At 42.1% G+C, this 23,798-nt stretch overlaps 1 protein-coding gene across 1 annotated transcript in view; it reads right to left on the bottom strand.

Annotated features, from left to right (window-relative positions):
* The window catches only part of EFCC1 (EF-hand and coiled-coil domain containing 1), a 130,517-nt gene that overhangs the window by 16,239 nt on the left and 90,480 nt on the right, over positions 1-23,798 (bottom strand). Inside the window, exons 3-4 of the mRNA XM_030206589.1 lie at positions 4,553-4,695; positions 4,258-4,393 (exon numbers count right to left, since the gene is read on the bottom strand). Coding sequence (XP_030062449.1) covers positions 4,258-4,393; positions 4,553-4,695 — 279 coding nt within the window. The remainder of the gene's footprint in view (positions 1-4,257; positions 4,394-4,552; positions 4,696-23,798) is intronic.

The following is a 23,798-nucleotide window of genomic DNA, read 5'->3' as shown; positions in this document are numbered from 1 at the left end:
TCTCTCCTTCCTTTCTTCCAGCGTATACATGTTGAGGTTCATAAGCCTGCACCTATATTTTTTGCATTCAAGACCGCTTACTAATTTCGTAGCTGCCCTCTGAACTGACGCCATCCTGTTTATATCTTTTCGTAGGTGTGGTCTCCAGAACTGCACACTGGATGTGGTTGCAAAAACTGTAGAAAAGCGGTACTCTAAATGAGGCCTCACCAGAGACTTATACAATAGCACTATCACCTTCTTTTTCCTGCTGGTCATCCCACTTTTTATGCATCCAAGCATCCTTCTGAATTTGATTGTTGCTTTTTCTACCTGTTTGGAAGCTTTAAGGTCATCACACACAATCACCCCCATATCCTGCTCTTCCTTCATACACTGAAGCACTTCACCCCCTATACTATACCGTTCCCTCCGATTCTTGTGATCCAAGTGCATGAACCTGCATTTTATAGCATTAAATCTTAGTTGACAAATATATCTGTCCATTCCTCCAGCTTCACTAGTCCTTCCTCACATCATTCACACCCTCCAAGGTGTCCACCCTGTTGCAGAGTTCGGTATCATCCGCAAAGAGACAAATCTTACCAGACAGCCCTTCTGCAATATCGCTCACAAAGACGTTAAAAAGAGCCGGCCCAAGGACCGATCGTTGCGGTGCTCCACTGACAACATCCCTTTCTTCCCAGCAAGCTCCGTTTACCACTACCCTCTGCCTCCTTCCATTCAACCAATTTTTAACCCAATCAGTTACTCTAGGTCCCATACCAAGGGCACTCAATTTATTTATCAGTCGCCTCTGCGGAACCGTGTCAAAAGCTTTGCTGAAATCTAAGTATACCACATCTAGCGCCCCTCCCTCGTCCAACTGTTTGGTCACCCAGTCGAAGTCAATCAGATTCGTCTGACACGACCTGCCACTAGTGAAGCCATGCTGCCTTGGGTCCTGCATTCCATTAAGTTCAAGAAATCTCACAATCCTCCGCTTTAGTAGCGTTTCCATTAGCTTACTCACCACAGAGGTCAGACTGACAGGTGTATAATTTCCAACCACCTCCTTACTTCCACTCTTGTGCAAAGGAACCACATTCACCCTTCTCCAGTCCTCCGGGACCATTCCAGTTTCTAAGGAAGCATTGAAGAGGTTAGTCAGCGGAGCACCAGAACCTTTCCGAGTTCCTTGAGCACCTTTGGGTGTATCCCATCAGGCCCCTTCGCTCTGTCTACTTTTAGTTTAGCTAGCTCCTCACGAACACAGTCCTCCGTAAACGGGTCTTGATCTACCATACATCAATCCCCTTTAGCCTTTGTTTCCTGCAGCCCTACCCCCGGCCTTTCATCCATGAACACAGAGCAGAAATAATTGTTAAGAAGTTCAGCTTTATCCTTATCTTTCACATATTTCTCTCCCTCAGCTTTGAGCCTCACGATGCTATTATGGCATTTCTTCCTATCACTTACAGTGGGGGAAATAAGTATTTGATCCCTTGCTGATTTTGTAAGTTTGCCCACTGACAAAGACATGAGCAGCCCATAATTGAAGGGTAGGTTATTGGTAACAGTGAGAGATAGCACATCACAAATTAAATCCGGAAAATCACATTGTGGAAAGTATATGAATTTATTTGCATTCTGCAGAGGGAAATAAGTATTTGATCCCCCACCAACCAGTAAGAGATCTGGCCCCTACAGACCAGGTAGATGCTCCAAATCAACTCGTTACCTGCATGACAGACAGCTGTCGGCAATGGTCACCTGTATGAAAGACACCTGTCCACAGACTCAGTGAATCAGTCAGACTCTAACCTCTACAAAATGGCCAAGAGCAAGGAGCTGTCTAAGGATGTCAGGGACAAGATCATACACCTGCACAAGGCTGGAATGGGCTACAAAACCATCAGTAAGACGCTGGGCGAGAAGGAGACAACTGTTGGTGCCATAGTAAGAAAATGAAAGAAGTACAAAATGACTGTCAATCGACAAAGATCTGGGGCTCCACGCAAAATCTCACCTCGTGGGGTATCCTTGATCATGAGGAAGGTTAGAAATCAGCCTACAACTACAAGGGGGGAACTTGTCAATGATCTCAAGGCAGCTGGGATCACTGTCACCACGAAAACCATTGGTAACACATTACGACATAACGGATTGCAATCCTGCAGTGCCCGCAAGGTCCCCCTGCTCCGGAAGGCACATGTGACGGCCCGTCTGAAGTTTGCCAGTGAACACCTGGATGATGCCGAGAGTGATTGGGAGAAGGTGCTGTGGTCAGATGAGACAAAAATTGAGCTCTTTGGCATGAACTCAACTCGCCGTGTTTGGAGGAAGAGAAATGCTGCCTATGACCCAAAGAACACCGTCCCCACTGTCAAGCATGGAGGTGGAAATGTTATGTTTTGGGGGTGTTTCTCTGCTAAGGGCACAGGACTACTTCACCGCATCAATGGGAGAATGGATGGGGCCATGTACCGTACAATTCTGAGTGACAACCTCCTTCCCTCCGCCAGGGCCTTAAAAATGGGTCGTGGCTGGGTCTTCCAGCACGACAATGACCCAAAACATACAGCCAAGGCAACAAAGGAGTGGCTCAGGAAGAAGCACATTAGGGTCATGGAGTGGCCTAGCCAGTCACCAGACCTTAATCCCATTGAAAACTTATGGAGGGAGCTGAAGCTGCGAGTTGCCAAGCGACAGCCCAGAACTCTTAATGATTTAGAGATGATCTGCAAAGAGGAGTGGACCAAAATTCCTCCTGACATGTGTGCAAACCTCATCATCAACTACAGAAGACGTCTGACCGCTGTGCTTGCCAACAAGGGTTTTGCCACCAAGTATTAGGTCTTGTTTGCCAGAGGGATCAAATACTTATTTCCCTCTGCAGAATGCAAATAAATTCATATACTTTCCACAATGTGATTTTCCGGATTTAATTTGTGATGTGCTATCTCTCACTGTTACCAATAACCTACCCTTCAATTATGGGCTGCTCATGTCTTTGTCAGTGGGCAAACTTACAAAATCAGCAAGGGATCAAATACTTATTTCCCCCACTGTATATATCTGAATAAGATCCCCCAATTTTACCATATTAGCTATATTTTCTTCCATTTGCCTCTTCACTTTCCTGAGAGATTTTCCAGTTTCTCGCTTGTCTTCATCTTTCTGAGTCATCTGATAACATGTGAAGGTTAACCTCCTTTCCCTTAACTTTTCAGCTACTATGTTCGAGTACCAGAGCAGCCTTCTTTTCCTCTTACTTTTATGTAATTTTCTAACATACAGGTTAGTTGCCTTTACTATAGCTACTTTCAGTCTTGTCCATTGCTGTTCTACATCATTCAGCTGTTCCCATCCTACGAACTGTTCCTTTAGAAATGCCCCCATCTCGGCAAAGTTAGTTCTTTTGAAATCCAGGACCTTCAATCTTGAATGAGTCCTCTCCCATTTTAATATTGAATCACACCATTCAATGATCACCAGATGCCAAATGGTCTCCCACCTTGACGTCAGAAACATTCTCTCCATTCGCCAGCATCAGGTCCAGATTAGTTCCATCCTGCATTGGTTCCGTTACCCACTGCTGAAACAATTCTTCTTGTAGGGAATCCAAGATTTCTTTGTTTCTAGACAATCCCGCAGCAGGGATACCCCTTTCAACATCTGGTATAGTGAAGTCACCTATCAATAGTACTTCCCCTTTCCTAGCTATTGTGAGGATGTCTTCAATTAAGTCCCTGTCCACTTCCTCCGACTGTGAGGGTGACCTGTATATTACTCTGATATAGATACATTTTCCATTCCCTTTTCCAGTTTAACCCACAGCGCTTTTTCCATACCCCACATGTCCTGCAGTTCTGTCACTTTAATATTATTCTTAGCATATAAGGCCACTCCTCCACCCTTTTTTCCTACTCTGTCCTTCCTGAATAGATTATAGCCAGGTAAATCTTTCTTGTCAGGTTGCAATCCCAAAACTACCTTTGAGCTGAAAAGACAACACTTCTACTACTTCTATGAACTGGTTTTTCAATACTTAATATTTTTGTTGCATTATTAAATATACAAATTGGTGTTTTTCTTATAAAAATATTACAACCTACAAAAATCCTTATTAGTTCACACCCATTTGAAAGATATTTAGATAAAAAGTAAAAAGATGTATTAAATAAGAAAGCATTTCTGTTGGGAATGGAGGCTGCAGTTTGATTAGCCTCAGCAAATGATAACACAAGAGAGGTTGCATGCATAAAATAGCCATACCCACTGCCACAGCAGGAAAGCCTGGCCAAGAGTTTCTGCACTTCAGCTACCCGAAACTGTGGCTCTCCTGTCCATTTCTCTTCTTCTTCATCCGAGGCAGCCTGCCCCTCTACAGAACGAAACATTTGATCCTCCACTAGAAATGAGAATAAACAATTACAATTTCCTGATGATAAAAGCCTCTAATCTTTATTTATTTATAGCATTTGTATCCCACATTTTCCCAACAATTTGCAGGCTCAATGTGGCTTACATTTTGCTGCTTTATGTACAGATACAGTTGAATATTTCATACCATTGTCTGCAATTCCTGAATCTCCTGTTGGCGATCTTCGATCTTGCTGCGCAGACAAGCAGTACGTCCTGTCATGCACCACTTCTCCTTGTTTGGGCTCTATGTTACCTCTTGAAGGAAGCTGAAGCTTTATGACCTCTGATCTGGAAAAGAATGAACAATATATGAACTGTAGGAGAATTTACACCAGCAGAAGCTCCTTAGAGTAGATTGAAAACAGCATTCTGAATACATAAAATGACAGTCAATCAGACAATGCTAAGAAGTCCAGAAGTACCTTACGCTACTGACCATGGAACCACTTTTAATGAGAGGAAAAATGAAAAAGTTTTTGGTGTAGCCCCTCCATAGTATTGTAGATTTCATCCAGTGACGTTGTTTCTTGGCTGTGTATGCTATGGGATGAATTCAATAAATCGCGCTGAAATAAAACGCTTAAGCTCTATTCTATAAGCCGTGCCAGGGTCGTGTGTAAATTTTGGTGCATTCATATGCCCCTGCCTAAATTTACGCATGGAATCTCCTTATTCTTGCCTATAATTTTAGCTATAAGCTATAAAGTTCTACTTCAGGTATACTGCATTATTTCCCATCCCCCATCTCTCTTTTCCTATCAGCCACATGAAGGAAATTCTGGCTGGTCACAAGCTCTGATGGTGAAAATGTTGCTAAGGCAACTGGCAACTCAGATACCTGGTATATCCTGTTACAAAAGTAATTTACTGAGAAAAGGAATGACAAGGACACCAATTGCAAGCTTCCAGCACATATGAAAGTCCTAATTACAAGTCTCCAGCACATATGCAGCACCTAAGATTAGTCCAGGGTAGAGGAGAGGTGGCTGCTCACCACAGCCTATAAAACCACGCTGCAGACAAAGGAACTCTGAAACTAGGCATGCTTGGAGAGAGAGTTTCAGATCCATCCAAATGGCCTGATTTTCCCGAAGGGGTTTGTCCTCCCACCTTCGTATAAACTAATTCCCTATATCTAAGAATCTTTCTTTCATTCTTTCTTTCTTCCTTTATCGTCTTTCTCTCTGATCTGTGAACTTTGTATGAGGAAGAAACTTTTCTTCCTTCTTTTTCTCTTCTTTATATAATTAGTCTAATTACTTATAATTACCAGAGGTACTGATGTTAGATTTTGTAAGCTTGTTATAACTTGAAACTGATGTCTGATGCTGTGCTGGTGGGTCAGTAATTAAAAGACTTTTCTCTCTGATTCCTGTACAACATTTTATAAAATTTCATAAGTTGTTTAGAGAATAACAAACCAAATATGCGTAGCCTAGTACATTCTGTATTTGCGCATATCCACGCTCTGCCCTGAAACACTCATGACCTTCCCATTTTTGCACTCCCTTTTCCAGGATGCATGGATCACGTGCGTACTTAATTGATTTCAATTAGTTCCAATAATTGCTTGTTAAAAAGCCAATTATTGGCACTAATTAGCTTGTTCAATTAAATTGAGCATACAAATTTGGCACAATTTTTAGTGTCTTTTATAGAATTAGGGGGGTATATGCACAGTTTGAATATGCCATGCAGTACATAATATTTTGATACACCCTTTACTGTATAAATTGGTGAGGGGTGTCATCAGAAAGCCTGAATACTTATTTTAGCACTAGGCTGAAATGGAAACTCTAAAACAGGGGATGTGGTTATATTCTAATTACTCTTCTGTTTTTACAACTTATTTGAAAGTAATGAGCATTTCTACTGTGAGACTTGATGAAGAACCGTAACAACCCCTACTTTTGCTATCAGGCTTATTTTTGAAAGAGAAGGACGCCCATCTTTTGACACAAATCGCAAGATGGGTGTCCTTCTCACAGGGTCGCCCAAATCGGTATAACGGAAAGCCGATTTTGAGCGTCCCCAACTGCTTTCCGTTGCGGGGACGACCAAAGTTCCCAGGGGTGTGTTGGAGGCGTAGCAAAGGTGGGACTTGGACGTGTCTAACACATGGGCGTCCTCGACCCATAATGGGAAAAAAAAAAGCGTCACACTTGGACGACTTTATCTGGTCCTGTTTTTCTTACGACCAAGCCACTAAAAGGGCCCAAACTGACCAGATGACCACTCGAGGAAATCGGGGATGACCTCCCCTTACTCCCCCAGTGGTCACTAACCCCCTCCCATACTCAAAAAAAAATTTTTTTTTAATATTTTTTGCCAGCCTCAAATATCATACCCAGCTCCATGACAGCACGGGTGCAGTGCACTTCAGGCAGGCGGACCCAGGCCCATCCCCCCTACCTGTTACACTTGTGGTGGTAAATGTGAGCCCTTCAAAACCCACCAGAAACCCACTGTACCCACATCTAGGTGCCCCCCTTCACCCATAAGGGCTATAGTAGTGGTGTAAAGTTGTGGGGAGTGGGTTTTGGGGGGCTCATCACACAAGGTAAGGGAGCTATGTACCTGGGAACTTTTTCTGAAGTCCACTGCAGTGCCCCCTAGGCTGCCCGGTTGGTGTCCTGGCATGTCAGGGGAACCAGTGCACTACGAATGCTGGCTCCTCCCACGACCAAAGGGCTTGCATTTGGTCGTTTCTGAGATGGGCGTCCTTAGTTTCCATTATCGCCAAAAATCAGAAATGACCAAGTCTAAGGACGACCATCTCTAGGGACGACCTAAATTTCAAGATTTGGGCGTCCCTGACCGTATTATTGAAACGAAAGATGGACGCCCATCTTGTTTCGATAATACGGGTTTCCCCGCCCCTTCGCCAGGACGTCCTGCGAGGATGTCCTCAGGAAAACTTGGGCGCCCCTTTTGATTATGCCCCCCCCCCCCACGTGGCATTTGTGGATATTTTTGCATTTGCACATAATAAGTTTGCTGTCTAATATCAAGTAACAAGTTTTCTATAGGGTATAATGAAATGGTTCAAAGGAACCAATATTTACATTACACAGAAAAGCCAGGGATTTGGCTTGGCAACACTACTTACATTATAAGTGCCCACAAAAATATCCCCAGAGATTATTTTTATTCTGTATGTAGTACTAAATTCCTATCACTCTAACCACATGCTTATATTTTAATCAAAGTAAAATCAGGCACAAGCAAAACATAAATACCAATGGCCCTGCTTAAATAAATGATGTAAGATGATCCTTTTTTCAGACTTGCACCAAATGCTACACTCTGCCGTGAACATGCCAGAAATCATACTCCATATGTAGAAATGCAGAAGGCCAACAGCAAGTTAAAAAGATATGTATTGCAGGCAGGTTTTGTTTAATTTAGCACAGCTGCTGGCGAACTGCAAAGGACTACAGGAGCGCTGAGTTTCTTTCAGTGCCAAGGAAACAGGGCAAAATTTGTCTGCCGTTCAGAAATGTCTCCTGGGAAAGCTGATGTGTCAAGTGTTGCTCAAGCAGGGGCAAATTAATGGTGTTGGCTGTACAGGAGAAATGAAACGATGCAATTTATTTACAATTTACAGTGTTTATTGAGCCTGTAGCTGTTAGACTTGATTGGAAATCATAGTAATCTGCAAAAATGAATATGGACTGCTCATTTTATAGTAATTTTTGTGTGTATGGAAACATGCCAAATGTTTTTGCATTTTAAAAGACTTGTCATTGACCCTATTCATTCCATTAGAATGATCATGAGTTGTGAGGTACTGGTGCAAACCATAATTTTCATATAATATTCGCACAGCAGAACAAAATATGCAGTTTGGTCAAACATATGGGATGGGAATTAAGGTTTATTCACTGAACACTTCTGGGAGAATTAGTGTCTCTTCATTCTTGTAACTACACAAATATCTTTTATTAAAATACTTTGAGAACAACAAGTCTTAACATATGAATTCTGGCCACTTGAAGAGAACAGGGAGGGCTGTTGAATGTTCAAAGTGTCTTCACTAATGTTCTCTCTAAGTTGCACAGAAGACGGCCATCACCTTTTTCTCGGCCAAATATGTTCTCTCTATCAGATTAATCTATATCCCCCTCATTCTATAACTTTAGCGCCTAAATGTAAGCGACATTTGTATGTAAAGTTATAGAAAACTAGAACTTAAGCATATGAGTGCCAGCTGGGCACGTGCAGGAGAACTCAATAAACGGTGCTTAAAATTACATGCCCAAATTTGGGCGTGCGCAATTGAATTGAGTAACGAGCATATTAGCACCAATAATTGGGCACAATTGACATTAATTGGCTGCAATTTGGATTTACATGCACATCTTTACATGCATGAATTAAAAGTGGCTTTATCAAAAAATTACAAACGGCTCAAAATACCGCTGCACGCTAAAAGATATCTTTCTGAAGTATTAAAAATTACTGAACAATTGTTTCCACCTGTAGCAAGGATTTATTATTTGGCTCCCTATGTTAAGAAACCAAGTGAGCACATAATACCATCTATGGAAACCCCATTTGAGGAGCTAAATTTGAATTTATCACAAACAATTGAAGATGAACTATGTGGAGTACAACCTGCTACATTAATTATAGACTTTGTTCTACAGCCGGATCGGGACTGGATCTTGAAAACTTTCTTTAAACATAGACATGAAGTCTTTCTGAATTGCAAAGTCAAAGTATTTCCTGATATTGCTAGACAAATTCAGAAAAAACATCAGTCTTTTTTGAAACTTCGTGATCGTGTATTGTCACAGGGGGGAATTTTCTGGCTTCATTTTCCTTGTAAATGTGTTGTTAAATTTCAATCTATTAAATATGTTTTCTTTGAGAGTGATCAATTAGCAAAATCCCTGGACTCCAGACAAGAACCAGCCGTAAACTCTCTGGTGCTTCCTCCATTAGTATCTACTCCATGATAGGATAAGTGGGAATATGTTCTATTCATTTTTTCCTATGTTAACCAATTTTTGAATAGTGCCTTGCCTATAATTGTGGACTTTAGCAGTAATTATCATTTAATAGATTTTCTTTATAAAATATTTTCTTGTATGGTAATACTCCTTTTCTGTACAAGTGTTTCTTGTAAAATTCATTAAAATTACAAATAAAATAAAAAAAAACAAAATACCGCTGCAGGCCTCATGTAGGTCACCTCGCTTCACCAAAGCAACTCCTCTTCTATATAACCTACACTGGTTACCAAGAAAAGATAGAATACCAAGTTCCGTGTTTTTCTTCACCAAATTCTATATGGTTCTGATCCATCATATATGAACAATCTCACTGAATTACCCTCATGTAATGCCACATCATCATCCAGAGAATATCTCATTCTGCATTTCCCTATTAGTAGGAATGTAATCTATAAAACAATTCACAATGCCAGTTTCTCATATCAAGGTACTAAAATTTGAAATTATCAACCAAAAACAATTAAATGCATATGTCCTTCAGAAACCTACTAAAAACTTCTTTAGTGTTTGAAAGCCAGTCACAAATGCATTATATTTAGTTCAGCAAAAAGGTATCCTCTATTTCTTGAGGCTGATGTTCTAATCTGCAGAAAATGCCAAGGGTTAGCAGCAATTTCAGTAGAACTTTTACTATGGAAGCAAACGAGCTCTTCGCTCATTACTGTCTGTAGCAAAAAAAATATATGGAATTTTGTGTGTGTTGCTGTGGCCAGGAAATTTGCATGTAATTTTTCCCCAAATTGTCCCCTTTATTTATTTAGTTTATTTATTAGGATTTATTTACCGTCTTTTTGAAGGAATCCACTCAAGGTGGTGTACAGCAAGAATAAGTCAGATATAAGCAATAGACAATTACCGCAGTAAAAATATTCAAATAACAATACAAAGTATGGCACAGTATGCTACATGAAACAAAACAGCGAAGATGACTAACAAAAAACAAAAAATAAAAATATATATATTAAAAACATCAAAATTTAAAATTAATCATAAAATCTGTATTTAAAAAATAAGTACATCAAGATCAAAAAAATTACATAAAAAAGACAACACTTTGGATGTAAAAATGTAGAATCAACTTTATTAGCCAAATGGTAGCAGGGAGAAAGGGACTCGACACAGCTGTGTTTCGGCCGTACTGGCCTGCATCAAGAGTCTTCTCTGCCGTATGTTGATTATTAATTTTATCCAAATGTAAAAACAATATGTATGTCAATAAATTGAAGCTCTAGCGCTCGATTGTACTCGACACGGAGTCTAGTGGAGAAAATCGGAGCAGCGTCTCTGATCTATGAAAACTGGTTTATTCTGTTTTTAGCACACAAAGTATGCTACATTACACTGTCTACACAATACACAATAAAACATTTTAATAGCTTAAGGTGTAAGCAAAGATGGAATGTATAGCTAGATAAGAGAGTAACAAGAGTAAGAAAATAAGGGAACTGTCAGGTTCTCAGGTTCAGAGCCCGCGGGGCCGGGCTCTGGAGCAAACGTGAGCCCTTGGACTGCTGCCGAGGAGCGGCAGCAGCAGGCAAAACCCCCAACCAACACTGGGCAAGCACACCGGCACCAGCAAGGACTGCAGGCATCACCCAGTGAACCGGAACACAAGGACTGGAATTCCCCGGACTGGAGGACACAGGACTGGAACACTGGACTGCAATCCCCCGGACTGGAGGACACAGGACTGGAACACACACCGGACCAGAACACACTGGACTGGAGCGCACCTGACTGGAACACACACCGGACCGGAACACACTGGACTGGTCCGTACAGCTTCACCTGTGCTTGGCCACTACCCCCCAAGGGTTGAGCCCTTGGGTTCGAGTGGCCAGCAGGACTTACTGGATACAGGATGACACAGGGACCAGGACTGGAAACAGAAGTACTCCTAAACCTAAACTGACCTAAGTGCTCCCAAGCTCCTGTGTTCCTAACAGAAAACTGACAAAAGGACTTCCTAAGCCCTATACTAAACAGGAGCTCCTAAGCCCTGCTCAACAAAGGGACTTCCTAAGCCCTAAACTAACAGAGCAGGGAACTAAACACAAAGCTAACACAGGTGCTACTAAGCACCAAGCTTCCTAAGCACTACTCTAGCAAGCTAGATACAAAACTAACAAGGTGCTTCCTAAGCACTACCCTAGCAAGCTAGACACAAACTATCAAAGTGCTTCCTAAGCCCTACTCTAGCAAGCTAGATACAAAACTAACAAGGTGCTTCCTAAGCCCTACTCTAGCAAGTTAGACACAAACTATCAAGGTGCTTCCAAAACCAAGAGGGAAAAGCAGGGGAACCACAAGGGAAAAGCAGGAAAGCTAAACACACAGACACCAGTGCACACTGCACTAACACTAACCTGGACCTTAGCAAAAGCAAGCAGGGAAACTAGACACAAAGTCAGAAGTGCACACTGCACCACCCTACCTAAAGCAAACACCACCGTTGCAAAGGCCTTGAAGGAAAGAACACCACTTCCTTATCAAGGCCCTCCCAGATGATGTCACACTCCCTAGCCCCAGGCAACAGCACACTGAAACACAGAGAGCACACTGAAACCCATAGAGGCCCAACCCACACCAATGCAGCACCGTGAGGCACTTGAAGCCAGTACACCCAAAGAGAGGTAGCGCTAACTCAGTCCACACACACAGCTGTAGTAAAGTGAAACAATTAGAGTCATGCTGCTGGAAGCTGCCAGCATAGAGAGAGAGAGAGCCGGCTCAGAAAGAACAGACAAAAGAAACAGAAGGCAGCTAAGCTGACCACCAGGAAAAAGGTAAGTTTGAGAGGAGTTATGACCACAATCATAACAGGAACTATTTTAAAGAAAGTTGCACATGAGGTCAGAAAGGTGTTCAAATATTATGTTAACTAGGGTGCCCCTTTTACTAAGCTGCATAAGTGTCTATACACGCCCAAAGCATGCCAAAATGGAGTTACTGCCCAGCTACCGTGTGGCTCTTGCGGTAATTTCATTTTTGGTGCAAGTTCAATACGTGCATCCGAAAACTAATTTTGATTTTCTGGCATGCATCCGCTACGTGCACCAAGTGGCATTTGACACGTGTAGGTCATTACTGCCCAGTTACCACTTGAGACTTTACCACCAGGTCAATGGGTGGCAGTAAGGTCTCAGACCCAAAATGGACGCATGCCTATGTTTAATTTGCCGCACGTCCATTTTCGGCAAATATTTTAAAAAGGCATTTTTTTCAGGCTTGCTGAAAAATGGATCTGCGTATGCCCAAAACACATGCCTACACTACCACAGGCCATTTTTCAGCGGACCTTAGTAAAAGGACCCCTAGGGTAGGAGAGAATAAACATGTCCTGCTATAGATTTGGGTTGCAGTCACCTCTTTGAGGGACCACATGGCTCCTAGTGGAACAGTAAGCCCCCTCTCCCTCAGCTCAATGTGAGAACTCCTCCTTTGAAGATCTACTCTCTTGATATGGGGGCCACACTTTCTCAACCCCCCCCCCCCCCTGAAATCTTATTCTTTATGAAATAGGTTTCAAATAAAATGTCCCACATTTGTAATATTTTTGCACTGAATTCCATTATCATAAGGCCTGGCTCTTCCCTGCCCTAAGCTTAACTCCACCCTTGCCCCAGCCTTCTCCCTCCTCAGGCTTGACCCTCCCCAACTTAGCTTGACACTCCCCCCCCCCAAACTGGATAGGTTCAACCTCTTTTTTTTCTCCCCCAGCTGCTCAAGGCTTTTTTCTCTTTCTCTTCCAGGCCTCAAGCAAGATCTCCAGTTCTGTCCCCAAACTTGTTTTTCTCTCCCCCCACAAATGCACATGCCTGCAGCTCCTCCGCCCCCTCACTCCCAAGCCAAAGGCCTACAGTTCTGTCTGCCCTCCCTCCCCAGGCATATACTCATGGCTGGGTACTGGACGGGAGATTATGTAAGGATTGTTAATATATTTTTATAATTCTTTATATTCTATTATGAAAATATGTTTTTACAATTTTTTTGTTTTATTTGATAGGGAGTGTATTATTATTGATATTTATTTTATTAATTTGGGATCAAGTGTTTACTTTATTTTAGCTTTGTGATGCAGCTTCTCACTAGCCAGAGTAGAGAGAAAGTAAGTCTGTATGAGTAGTATTCATTAATATTATCATATTTATTATATGTTATACTGGTGTATTGATTATATTGGTGCTTAGATAAAAACTTCCTAGATCCTCTTTTGTGGAGGTAGAAAGGGAGTATGAAATAGAAACAGAACTTGTATACTATAGTACTGTATACATAATCCACGCAATAAAAAATGTGATAAGAAATATACTTAGCTAACTGGAAATAATAAACATATCTATGCATGCAGAACGATAAGGTGGCAGAGTAATAAATAATTGGTAGGAAATATATCTGCTTCTGACACATAAAGGTTTACAGATCACCAAAGTGTAACACAAAAAAAATCCATAGATTATAAATTTCAGATTCTGACAAATATCCAGTTCTCCCTCTCTCTCTGACAAGAAACATGAAGTAATACTTTATTCCATACTACACAGAGAAAATATGCTATTTATAATTGTGTTAAAATTTGTATACCTGAAATCATTCATTCAAAATATGAAAAGGGTATTCATAAATGGGGATAAAAAGTGAGTAAAATGGCACAGAGATTTGGGGTAAAGAAAAAAAAAATCACAAAGAGATTTAGCCTCGAGGCTGCTTGGGAAGTGACTCTGTCCACTCGGCACAGTGGCAGATCTCCATAGTGACTGGTAAAGGGTCTGCATGCATCTTATGGCCATTATACAAAATGAGATGGTCAGGACAGTGAAAATCCAAGAGGCAGAGAGTCTGTTCCGTGCCCGATCTCAAAGCAATAGCCAAGAACAGCTAGCTTTTAATTAACACTCATTTCATTGTCCTAAAGTCAAACTAAATTAAAGTAAATTTAAATGCAGCAACATATGTGAGAATGAAGCCACCATGACGTTTTCAATTCCTTCTTTACCTATTGTTGTAATAACTCCTGAAAGAGAATCCAAAAGTACTGAAAGGGTAACGCTGGTAAGATTACTAAAAGCTCCGAATCTTGTTGTAGTATGGTGATGAAGCATAAAATGCAACTAAGAAGGATTTATTAGATGGTAATGTGATTACAGATTCAATCATTTACGCAGACAATCTACACACAGCAGTTAATTAAAACAGAGGAGAGAGAGAGAGAGAGTGAACCTATTTTAAGCTCATTGCTAAACAAATTGTTCTGAGAAAAATACATTTTACTGGCACAAGGGCTCATAAAAAACAAACATTCTCAATATCCAGCTGACAGTCCCTGTCCTAAGTCCTAGCATCTGCCCTTAAATTAATACATATATTCAATGTTACTATCTGTTTAGATAGCAAAAGTGAATATGCATCATGAATGGTGACCACATCGGCGCAATGGTGGTAATTCTATAAAATGGCACACAGCGCTAATTCTGTAACAGCTTCAGTACAGGCCTAAGCCTTTATAATAGGAGTGGCCTAGTGGTTAGAGCACCGGTCTTGCAATCCAGAGGTGGCCGGTTGAAATCCCACTGGTGCTCCTTGTGATCTTGAGCAAGTCACTTAACCCTCCATTGCCTCACGTACAAACTTAGATTGTGAGCCCTCCTGGGACAGAGAAATATCCAGTGTACCTGAATGTAACTCACCTTGAGCTACTACTGAAAAAGGTGTGAGCAAAATCTAAAGAAGTAAACTATAATAAAATAAATCCACTCTGGCACATCTAATGGTAAGTGCAGTCACATCCTGTCAATTGCAGGCGTAAGTGAGCACACCTAAGTGCGCCTTGCAATGTGCATAACTGATAGTATTCTATAAGTTGCGTGAATCGTTAGGTGACACACTCATCCAACAACCCCTTGCAGGTGTGAACTATGGGATTCTTTTACCGAGCTGCAGGAAAAAGGGCCCTGCACTAGCAGCGGGAGCCATTTTTCCCATGTGCCTATTTACGGCCTGAGTCTTTAACGCCACTCATTGATCTAGTGGTAAGGGTTCATGCGCTACACACGTGGTGACTGGTCAGGAGCGCAAACTGCCGATTAATGCCAGAAATGCCGCATGCAGTAGGAAATGAAAAAATAATTTGTCCAGATGTTATAGGCACGTGCCAAATCCAAAATTATCATCAGGGGTGCACACTAGCCTGGTGGTAGTTGCGTTTTGGCACATACTGCACGCACGTACATCCTGCCGTGCCTTTGTAAAAGGGCCTCTCAGTGAGCTGTACAGTTCGATTACTTAACACTACTCATCCCCACCTCTCTCTCGCCCTACCATCCAGGATTGCTGCTTGTGCCCTGCTCTAAACTGGACTATTATTAAATGGATAATATCTGGCCGTTTAAAAAGCCAGTGCACACACAACTTTGTTTACTTATTGGCCTGGATAGGAAAAAGCATATATGTCTACACATTCACTTCACTAATGTCACCTTACCCGGGCAACACTCCTTTCCTCAAACCCCGAATATGCCATAGTGTCCCCAGGAGACAAATCAATGTAGGCTAAGTAGGGATGTGCATGGCAAACATTTCTGCTTGGTTCGACTTTGGACTCCAACTTATTTGGATCATTCAAGCCCATTAAAGTCAATTGAGCAAGCAAATGTGCAGTTCAGTTTTCCATCAGTTTAAATCAAACCTGCTGGCATCATCTGCCATAGAGAAAACAGCACTCCAACACATCAAGAGTGGAATGAATACCCCACAGTTTCGGAAGGGGGCAAAGGTCACTAACAGTAGAATGAAGACTCCAAGCTATTTGTACATGGCAATATTTATACTCTGTGCATGATCTTATATTGCATTTCCTACAGATCTGCATCCACAGTTATTATTATTATTATTATTAACTAATTTCTATTCCACCTAAATCCTAAGTGGATTACAAGATAATATACAATAATATACAATTCTCTATGATACCAAGTTATATACCTACTACAATACGTGATAACATTAAAATAAAGAATATAGGAAACAAAATTATAAGTGAGGCCAACAACAAAGAATTAAATTATAACAAAATTAAGAAGCATACAATGAAAAATTACAATAAGTGATGACAACGGACAAGGAGAACAACATAAATCCTGTCCCCTGTAATTTGGTCCATCTAATCACAGATACTATTCAAAGGACTACCTGAATACTCAATTGAGTGGTAAATTGCACAAATCTTAAATGTTACGGTATCTGTTATATACCTCAAGATACAGGCAGCTTATTCCATTCTACAGGCCCTGCCATCAAAATGGAGCAGTCCTTGATTTCTAAAAAATGTATTATCAATATAGGTGGAATGGATAATTGGAGTGATCCATCTATCATCAAAGCTTGAGTAGGTCATTAAATTTTTAACACGGTGCTCATGTAGTAAGGTGCATCATGTTGCAGGGCTCTTTGATGCAATAAGGTTTTAAATTTAATTCAAAATTGCACTGGAAGCCAATGCAGAGCCTTAAGGTATGGGGAAATGTGATGGTGCCATGGAATCCCTAACTAACCCCCAAATTCTATAAATGGCATCTAAAGTTATAGAATAAGGTCAGTTACAAGCATAACATAATTAGCTGCTTGGCAATATATTCGCACTTAATTGGAGATAGCTACCAATAATTGGCCTTAGCAAACACTAATTGGGACTAATGAGTAGTTTTTGCACATGACTGACTTATTTATTTATTAGGATTTATTTACCGCCCTTCTGAAGACATTCACCCAAGGCAGTGTACAGCAAAAACACTCTGGACACTGGCAATAGATAATTTCAGCAGAAAAAAAATATTCAAACAGTACACATTATGACATAATATGCTACCTACAGTATTTGAATGACATGAGGAGATAAACGCAAGATGTGATGGACCATCGGGGCAGGACTGTTTTGGAAAGTTTTAGAGCCAGCCGATTAGGGGACATCTAGGTGACGATATAAATATAAATTTGCAGGCAGCATCTGTAAATGAGCTTTCAAATAAAAATAATGTTGTATGCATAAATTCTGTATTGCACATTAATATGCTGAGACGTCTGACGGAAAGGGGCAAGCTACAGGTTATTCAGGAGAACAGATAGGGCCAACCCCTGTGGAACACCAGTAGCCAAAGAACAAGTACAAGAATCTGAATCGTGCACAGAAACCTGTAAATGGTGATCAATGAGGTAAGAAGAGAAGCACATTATAGTTCCTCTACATACACAGAGCCTGGGCGATGATCAGAACACTCTTTACTTGTGGATACTTTACTTCTTGGAGATAATCACTTCAACTTCCAATTACAGTTACTAAGGTACAGTTTTAAGTGAAAGTTAACCCTAAGAAAATCAATTGGCAAATGTCCAAAAAAAGCAGCACAAATAGGACTTTGGGAGCATGACTGACACAGTGACTAACAATCCATATAGAGAGACTGAAAGATTTCTGTTTATATAAGCAGAGGGTGAGATGAGGCAAATCTCCTCTTAAGCAGGATAGGCAGGTACAAGTATGTTGATGAAGAACTGATTTGGGTCTTGGGAAAAGGAAGATGATTGCACACTTCTGGATGATTGTTCCCTATGGACCAATTCCTTCCTCTTACTTTAGACCCAGCAGTTTCTTCTGACTACTTGAACTTCCATTTCAACCAGAACCACGGATCGGATTATAGTACTTCAAGTCTTCCTTTAAAAATACCCAGGAACCTTTCTCCTGTTTTATCCTCCTGCCCACCAAAGTATCAAGTAGCTCACTGCATTGCTGATTCTGGACCAGGAGCATTGCACCAGATTTCCTTCTAGACTGCAATATTGACCTCTGGTCACTAGGTGTCACTCTCCAGAGCATCTCCAGCCCCAGCCAATCCAGGTGGCAGAACAGCCAAATCAGGGATCATACTAGCACCTTCTGCATTGCGCAAAGAGCCACTGGGCTGGCCTTGACAAATCCTTTCGTATGGATCTTCCACTTATATTTGCTATGCAGCCCTGCAAACTTACAGTGGCTCACTGGCAGCGATGCAGAAACATGCTTCTTCCAGCCAACTGGCCCCTTGATCTTCCTGTTGCATTGGAGGAGCCGGGATGTGGCAACTTGTGGGCTGGATGTAGCAGAGGGAAGACTGAGGGGCCAGCCAGCTGGAAGCAGCACGTCTTTGTATGATTGCTGCTGGTGATCCACTGTAAGTTTGCAGGACTGTGGAGAGGGGAGTGGAGTAGGGATGAATGTTAGACTCATGGGGGAAGTGAGAGTGAGAGATGCCAGACCAAAAGGGGGAAAGAAAGAGGGGAATATGCTGGACTCTGTAGGCAGAGAAAAATGGAGGAAAAAGACAGAGAAACCAGATGGTATAGGGGGAAGAAGAAAAGAGATGCTGGACTGGGGGGGGGGGGGGAGTGAAGGCAAAAGATATAGAGATGGGGGAGATATTGGACCAACAGAGGAAGGAAGGGAGAGATGCCAGACCACAGGGAGGGGGAGGAATGGAGAGATGCTGACTGAAGTGTGTGTGGTGTTGGAGGAGGGGAAGAGCGAGGGCACAAGCTGGATAAGAGGAGGGACACAGAAAAAGATGCCAGGGATGTAAACTATAATTATGCTGGGCATGAAGACAGCATAGAGGCCAGGGACACTGAGGGTTGATGCTGAAAGCAGGGCAAGGGATGGAGACACTGAGGACTTTTGATGGGCAGAGGGCGAAGGATATAGACGCTGACAGGACAGATACTGAACATGGGAGGAAGATGGAGAAAAGGACACAGGAGATTCTGGATAGGACAAGGGGCATAGAAGGAAGAAGGATGGTGAACATGGAAAGAAATGAAATGTCAAATGGACAGGAGACCCAGGAATGAAAGGAAAAATAGAGAAAAGCAGAGACACTTGGACCAAAACCAAATGGAAACATAAAATGCACTGACAACAAAGGTAGAAAAATATTTTATTCTGAATTTATTAATTGGAATATGTCAGCTTTGGGAAATGTGCATCTTTGCTATCTTGCATTTCCGTTTTTAATTCTCTAGTATTGCTGTTTATGCGGAATCTGACTTCTTGAATTTTACAGTTTTATTACTGATCTGTAGTCCCTTGTTTTCTATTTGTTGTTTTGCGTGTATGATCATGATGAGATATTCTGCTAGCCTATAGTTTCTGTGAAGTTTTCTGCTAGTATTTAGTTTCTGTGCTAGGGATCTATAGAAGTCTGACTTGTTCTATTTTTCCAGCAGGAAATATACTGGTATTATAGAGTGTCACAATTTTTAAAAATAGGGTTGTTGTAATACGAGTCCTGGACATTAGTGCTTCTTTATTATGACGGATTTTCTATAGAGGTCTGGAATAGGTTTGTTTTTGTCAGGGTTTGGATACTGGGACTGTGAAGGTGTTCCACCCTCTCCCTTGGGTTCCCAGTACTTTGGGAGGGATAGTGTTATAGGGGCCTAGCTTAATTTTTCTGCCCGGTGTCCATTCAGTCCTAGCTACGACATTGACAGAAACTTCTCCCCAGAAAACTGTTAGATACAGACACAATTTAATGTATGCTTTTTGATTTATATACATGTTTTATAATTACGGATGTTGTCATACTGGTGTTCTGTACAAAGAAAGAATCATAGTGTAAAATATAAGAGGGCACTTCCTTAATTAAATGCAACAAACCCATTAAATTATTACTTCACAGTGGTCTGTACTATATAATTAGAGATGTATTTACAAAGATTGTAAGCCCTTAGAAATGTATCACAGAGGTTAGGATGGTTCTGGAAACTATTACTTGGATACTCAAAATGTGGTTTGGCTGTGCGCTGGATACTTTTAATATTTTAGGTGTGAGATATTCTTTTTTGCCTAATGTAAACAAAAAGTGCCAATAGAAGTCCTCAAGAAGCATATGCTATAGCATTCCATAGTGATGTCATCAAAATGGCTTCCATTTCCATCTCTTTTCCTCTTCATGAATTATTTTATGACATCACCAAAGAAAACTAATCATTTTCAGTTGTCAGCCAAAGTGCAGATGTGCTTCCACAGGAGTACAAAGCTCAAGACTCCACCTTAAATATTTAAATGATTGATTGCCCACTGAGAGGCTAGAAAATAAATGTGCTTTACACTGTGGAATGTTAATTAGAATCAGAAAAGCTTCAACAGCATTATGCATTCTCTCTATGAGTAGAGACAACTCCCATAGACAGACTCACAGGACTCTAGTGAAGAAGAAGAATATCCCTAAATCTCTGAGTTTATACCATTTAACTATTAGCCTTTAAAAAACATGACATTTTTATATTCAGTATGAAGGAAACTTCAATATTCATTCCACATGCCACTTTCATCCTGTTTTCTTCTTCCATATAGGTCATATCATCAGAGGATTCCATTCAGTTAAACATCAACAATCCCACCCAGCTAACTCTTTGCAAGAGATCAAGACTTTGATTTATTGCAGACTGCCTGCAGATCTTACATCTGGACTGTGGTCGGTGGCCGCCCCAGATTATATAACCATTTTGGCTGAGATACCGAATTTGTTGCCTTTTAGCAATTTTCAGTTGCTTCCTATTATCAGAGTTCAGTGGTTTTTAAAACTTTGACAGTATTCTATGTATATCACAATCTTTTACATCTAGCATCAAGCCTTTAGGTTTACTATCTTCTGGAGAGGCACAACCACAAATAAATCTGTAACAAGATTTGGATTTCAGTCTAATTTCATTTTCTGTTGGACACAGCAGTTTATCAAACGCCTGTTATATGCAAGTGGTTGTACATTCCAGTTTAATTCAGGATTGTGATTTTGAAAAACATTACACTGGTGGGTTACCATTAAAACGGGTTATTTAACATAAGTCCCATTTTATGCAATGAGAAGGAGTTACTAATAACCAGGGCCGCCGAGAGACTGGGCCTGGGCCGGGCCCAGGGCAAGGCCGCCCCCGGGGCCCCGCCTTTGCTGCCCTTCCCTCGCCGCCCCACCCCTCATGTCGCTGCTGCCGCTCCCCCTCCACCCCCCTGAGGTCGCCGCCGCTCTCCCCCTCCGTCCGCCACCGGGCCAGGCCCCCTGCATTGAAAGCGCAGTCTCACCTGCGTGAAAGCAGCGCTGCAGGCAGCAGAACGCCTCCCTTCGGCCCTCCTTCCCTCCTTGTGTCCTGCCCTCATGGGATTTACATCAGATGAGGGTGGGACACAAGGAGGGAAGGAGGGCCGAAGGGAGGCATTCTGCTGCCTGCAGCACTACTTTCACGGAGGTGAGACTGCAATTTCAATGCACGGGGCAGACGGTCGACGATGGAGGGCGGGTGGAATTGCGGCGCCTGGTCCCCTTTGGAGGCCCGGGCCCAGGGAATTTTGTCCTCCCTGCCCCCCCTCTCGGCAACTATGCTAATAACTGGGGATAATAGAAAAAGAACCTGTCTTAACAGTAGCCCATGTTGATAACGTCCCCCTTAAATGAATATTTCCAAAAACAAAAGCAATGCACTCATCTACTAAACCCTGGGTATTAATACCTGAAATTGCTTTCACCTCTTAAGTTGCCCTGTGGACATCAGGAAAAGATGTGGATTTTTAAGCCACCAAACACTTTGGAAGGAATTCAGTAAATGGTGCCAAAATTTCATCGCCGAAAAACTTGAGTGCTAAGTGCTATTCTATAGAAGGAGCAGGCCCTTTACAGAATAGCATTCGGGATGGATCCCGCACCTAGCTTTTGGGTACCATATTTATGCCGTCAATGGATGACTGTAAGTGCTCCCTGCCGCATGGCAACATGGTAAGGTTTTTTTTTAAATTTTTTATTACATTTGTACCCCGCGCTTTCCCACTCATGGCAGGCTCAATGCGGCTTACATGGGGCAATGGAGGGTTAAGTGACTTGCCCAGAGTCATAAGGAGCTGCCTGTGCCTGAAGTGGAAATCGAACTCAGTTCCTCAGGACCAAAGTCCACCACCCTAACCACTAGGCCACTCCTGCACTGGCTTTTTGTTTTGGGGGGGGGGGGGCTATTTACCCACTGTGGTAAAAAGTGCCCTCGGACATGGGAAAAACAGCCCCCGCCGCTACTGCAGGGTCCTTTTTCCTGCAGCTTAGTAAAAGGACCCTTTAACCACTTACGTTAACTGGACAAAACAGACTGCATAAAACTTACTCCTGTCATTGCTGGTCAGCCACACAAATCCAGATATTCAATGCTGATGCCTGGATGCGACTCAACATTGAATATCTTGGCCAAAAAAATCACTGTCCGCCACTGGATGAATTTTTACCCCACAATTTTACAATTTTGAATCTATAAAATGAGCCACAGCTCTGTACTGGAAGCAGCTAGGGCATGCAATGAAGCTTTGAATTACAAATTTTTAAGACAAATCATAAATACTACTACTACTACTACTATTTAACATTTCTAAAGCGCTACTAGGGTTACGCAGCGCTGTACAATTTAACACAGAAGGATAGTCCCTGCTCAAAGAGCTTACAATCTAATGGACAAATGTACAGTCAGTCAAGTAGGGGCAGTCAAATTGGGGCAGTCTAGATTTCTTGAAAGGTATAAGGTTAGGTGCCGAAAGCAACATTGAAGAGGTGGGCTTTGAGCAATGATTTGAAGATAGGTAGGGAGGGGGCTTGGCGTAGGGGCTCAGGAAGTTTGTTCCAGGCATAGGGTGAGGCGAGTTAGAATGGGCGGAGCCTGGAGTTGGCAGTGGTGGAGAAGGGTACTGAGAGGAGGGATTTGTCCTGTGAGCGGAGGTTTCGGGCGGGAACGTAAGGGGAGATGAGGATAGAGAGGTAATGAGGGGCTGCAGACTGAGTGCATTTGTAGGTGAGAAAGAGAAGCTTAAACTGTATGCGGTATCTGATTGGAAGCCAGTGAAGTGACCTGAGGAGAGGGATGATATGAGTATATCGGTTCAGGCGGAATATAAGACTTGCAGCAGAGTTCTGAACGGATTGAAGGGGGGATAGGTGGTTAAGTGAGAGGCCAATGAGGAGTAGGTTGCAGTAGTCAAGGCAAGAGGTACTGACAGCGTGGATGAGAGTTTGGGTGGTGTGCTCAGAGAGGAAAGGGTGAATTTTGCTGATGTTAAAGAGGAAGAAGCGACAGGTCTTGGCTGTCTACTGGATATGTGCAGAAAAGGAGAAGGAGGAGTCGAAGATGACTCCGAGGTTGCGGGCAGATGAGACGGGGAGGATGAGGGTGTTATCAACTGAGATCGAGAACGGAGGAAGAGGGGAAGTGGGTTTTGGTGGAAAGACGATAAGCTCGGTCTTGGCCATGTTCAGTTTCAGGTGGCAGATGGACATCCATGCAGCAATGTCGGATAAGCAGGCCGATACCTTGGCC

Source organism: Microcaecilia unicolor, chromosome 6 (assembly GCF_901765095.1).
Source record: "Microcaecilia unicolor chromosome 6, aMicUni1.1, whole genome shotgun sequence".
NCBI lineage: Eukaryota > Metazoa > Chordata > Amphibia > Gymnophiona > Siphonopidae > Microcaecilia > Microcaecilia unicolor.
This window is presented reverse-complemented; position numbering and strand designations above follow the sequence as displayed.